Source organism: Anneissia japonica, unplaced genomic scaffold, assembly GCF_011630105.1.
Source record: "Anneissia japonica isolate Jap-2015-1 unplaced genomic scaffold, ASM1163010v1 scaffold7370_len818893_cov191, whole genome shotgun sequence".
NCBI classification, from domain to species: domain Eukaryota; kingdom Metazoa; phylum Echinodermata; class Crinoidea; order Comatulida; family Comatulidae; genus Anneissia; species Anneissia japonica.
Genome location: NW_022687459.1, coordinates 535,959 through 539,855, shown reverse-complemented (window position 1 = coordinate 539,855; position 3,897 = coordinate 535,959). Strand labels below are relative to the sequence as shown.

Below are 3,897 nucleotides of genomic sequence, written 5' to 3'. Positions count from 1 at the left end.
AAAAAAAAAATTTATCAGCACATTAAAAACTAAAATACATCCAATGTCAGAACATCCTATAGACCAAGGGGTAAGTACCTGTACCTTCCCCAAGGGTAAAGGTAAAGAAAAGTAAAGTAGGAGAATAACCCATAACTCGCAGCGTCGTTGTGCTGAATTGCGTATGGGCGTGGTCCGTGAGTACCATACAGAGGCGCTTATAGTAGCTACATGTTTACATCATTCCACAACGACAAAGTGCTGAAATAAACCATCGCATCGTGGTTACCCCCTACTCTTTCAAAAAATGCAATGGGTTCTTTAAAGTGCACACGAGCAAGATGTGTACACTGAACCTCCATATTTTAAGTCCTTATCAGAGAAGACTTGGTTCTACCAACTGAAACCTAGACTAGGAGCAGCCGGAACCAGTGTCAATGTTAAGGCTGTGGGTAAGGGCGCCCCTGCCTTACCGTTTAGCCACTCAAATCACCAAATAAATACCTTCCCCAAAGAAGGGCAGGTAAGGACACAAGGTAAAATTCACAGCGAGGGATTCAAAACATGATAAATGACATCATTTTTCTAAACCTGATTTTAAATGTAAAGTAAAGCTGGTTTTCAATACAATCGCTACACGTTATTACCAACAGCTGTCGTTGATGCTGATTGGTAGGTCGAATCAGGGAGCCTTTCCAATTGAGTCTGGGACTGCTACTCAGTACAACATAGCATTAAAACACTGTAGCGACAGTGGAGCGATTTTAAGGAAACCAGGTTTAAGTAATCAGAACAACAATTCTTCTCCCCTCCAACACCCATAATCACTGACAATATTAACACTTACGGTATGGGTCCATGACATCTGTTCTTGGTAAGAAGATCGAGCGATGGTGGCGCTAGTTCTTTGCATAAGAAATGGTAGTAGTCTATGAGAAGCCGATAATACCCATCAAGGAGGGTGACCAAACCCTCTGCCTCTTGTCTTGTCTTCAGCTGCAGAAACTATTAATAAAAATATAAAAAACATCATAGCAATTAACTTTAATAACTGGTCTGAAGGTAACAACAAAAATGCAATAGCAATAAAACTAAAGTATAACATACCGTACCCCTCTTTCTCTGTTTTTCAATATTCAAAAAATGTGTATCGTATTACTCATAATAAACATTCCCAATTATTTATTCAAACAGCCTTTAAAATATTCAGTTGTACAAAATATCAAAACACTGTTTTTCCTCTAGGAAAAATATTTGGGCAACAGAGGACAGAAACTGAACCTGGGCATAAAAGAAATATTAGACATGGTTGGTTGAAGAATAATATAAACAGAGAAGAAACAAGACTCGAACATAAGGAAGAAATAATACGTAGACAGGAAGAAGAAATAATTATTGTACCCAGAAGAGTAAAATAAAAATGCGAACAAGGGAGATATTATAAAGAATAAGCAGTTAAAAATGACAAACATAAATTTAAGTTATTATTTATTAACTTATTAAAATATCATTTCCCAGACGACCTCTGGCATATCATGTCTAACGGTCAATGGAAGATACCGCGGGCATTGACTTGGAATAGATTTGTTTTTGTTTAACTTTCAAATTGGATCTATAGGGCTATTTTCAAAGTACTGTATACCTATTTTGTTCTAGTCACTTGCTGTACCATTACAATTTAAGTTTAGTATATAAGTTGCAACTTGTGAAATACAAAATACAAATGAATATCATCATGAATAGATTAACAGACTTGAAGAATATAATATTGAAAAAAAAACAAAAACATAATGTCACAGCAGATGATGAAAAGGTTATAGCTGCCAAATATACTTGTGTGACATCATCTTGCATCCATTTATGATGAATATATTGTATGTTTCATTTAAGTGCATTCAATAGCTCTATATAGATTCTCAAGGACTACAGGAAATGGAATTGATGCAAAGAAAAGGAGTAAAGAACAGCGGTGCACATATGTTAAGCAGACAAGGCCAGTTTAAAAGACTGACAAATATGATTAAACTGTATATTGTAATAATTTTTACGAAATTTAATGAGTGATACAGTTACTGAAGCCTGGGATGTAGTTATGGTGGGACCACCTAACCTTGAAGCTAATTTCATGGCCTTTCACCTACCCATATTAACCCACTTTTTCATTTAATATATTCCACTTTTATTATTTAGAGTTTACCAATGTTATCATATAGTTACCCTAACAATTGTCTATCACCCTCCCTTAGATTCCTTCAGCTACAAACTTGTGAAGCTTATCAAAACAGAAAACAAATAGTGCATAGAACTTTTTGCTACACACAAAAAATGCTGGAAATCAAACTTTAGTACTGATATAGTGCACATAAGCCAACTGTGTACAGTGGGCCTACAGTACGGTTTATCCACCTCCAAAGCCATAGGCAAGCGTGCCGTTCGAAACAGCACCAATGTTCTGACTGTAGGTGGCGGGCCCCTGCCTTAACCGCTCGGCTATTTAACTATTTACTTAATTCTGAACGAAAAATACATTTTATTATATCATGGCAACAGTTTGATAATTGCTGCGAAGCAGCAAATTCATATTCTTGACAGCAATTTGACCTCATTGTTTGTCAAAAAACAAGGGCCTAAGACGGAGTTTCCTTCTTTTGTTCTGCCGGGTAAAATCAATTACTTTAGGCGACGTTTGTAGACTAACCAACACGTACCAACGTCCGCATGTCGCGCTAGCCTTATCCTACTCTAGGCCTAGACTATAGGATGGTATAGGCCTAGCCTTGAAGGGACAAAGGTTCCAATGAAAAACAACGTCGTTCATTGATAAAATTGTCTATTTAACATCAGAATAATTCATTATTATATTAGACCTATAGTTGTTTTTTGAATTGTACTCCACAAATCTCAGCCGATGCCTCGCATAACTCGAGTAACGTCTCGTATCTATTGTCGTGACGTCATGGCTCGCTGGCTCACACTTGCGATGTCTCGCACTTGTGATCAAATAACACGCTGGCTCGCACTTTGGCAACACTCTTTGGCAGTCAACTCGCCTCTAGAAAACCCGCCCTTGGAAACTTGCCCCATAAAAAAATGTACACTCAGTGTTCTTCCAATTAAAAAATTTTTACTGGTAAATCAGTTGTAAGTAAGCTTGCTGAGCGCGCAATGCGAGGCGAAAGCCATTCTGGGGGGGGGGGTTCGGGGCCCTGAGGGCCCCGAAAGCTTTAGGGTACTATATGCTCTCTGGTGCATTCTCAGCTGCATTTAGACAGTATTTTACAACACTGAAGTATGATCTTTAACAATTTTTTAAAGTAAATTTTTCGTTGTGAATTTACTTTTAACACTTGTCAAAAAGACTAATGAAGGGAGTGAAAAAGGACCAGACTGAGACTGTTCTATCAATGGATTTAATAATGCAAGCTCACTTCTCATAACATCATGCACCATATCATTGGTTTTTACAACATAAATAATATTGCTAGCATCTCAATTTCCTGGATTAAGTATGGACAGCTGAGCATAGAGGCAGGTAAGTTTTAAAGTATTTGTGATGATTTTCTGAATAAACTTAATTTACAAACTGTGATGTTTTACAAACAAAAAGTAATAATAATATTAATAACGATGTACTCTGCTGCAGCCTATACACAGGGACCACACAGGGCCACACACTAAAGTTTAATTGCGCGAAGGATACAGTACCTAAAAATCGCTAGGAAAATAGGTGTGCGCGTAATCGTAATTGCTGCATAATTGCATTGGTTATATATTAAAGATCAAAGCCTAATTTTCGGCAAAATCTGAGCAGAAATCGGCCCTCCTTTTGCAAGATGCGCAGACGGGTTTCTAGGCCAAATTATTGCGCGAAGGAAAGGTCTACATTCCGCACGCAGGCCATAAACTACTACTCTAAGC

General features: G+C 37.6%; 1 protein-coding gene across 1 annotated transcript in view; it reads right to left on the bottom strand.

The window, feature by feature from the left end:
- Positions 1 to 3,897, bottom strand: part of LOC117118846 (tyrosine-protein kinase JAK2-like) — a 47,771-nt gene that overhangs the window by 25,331 nt on the left and 18,543 nt on the right. Inside the window, exon 4 of the mRNA XM_033263570.1 lies at positions 827 to 984. Coding sequence (XP_033119461.1) covers positions 827 to 984 — 158 coding nt within the window. The remainder of the gene's footprint in view (positions 1 to 826; positions 985 to 3,897) is intronic.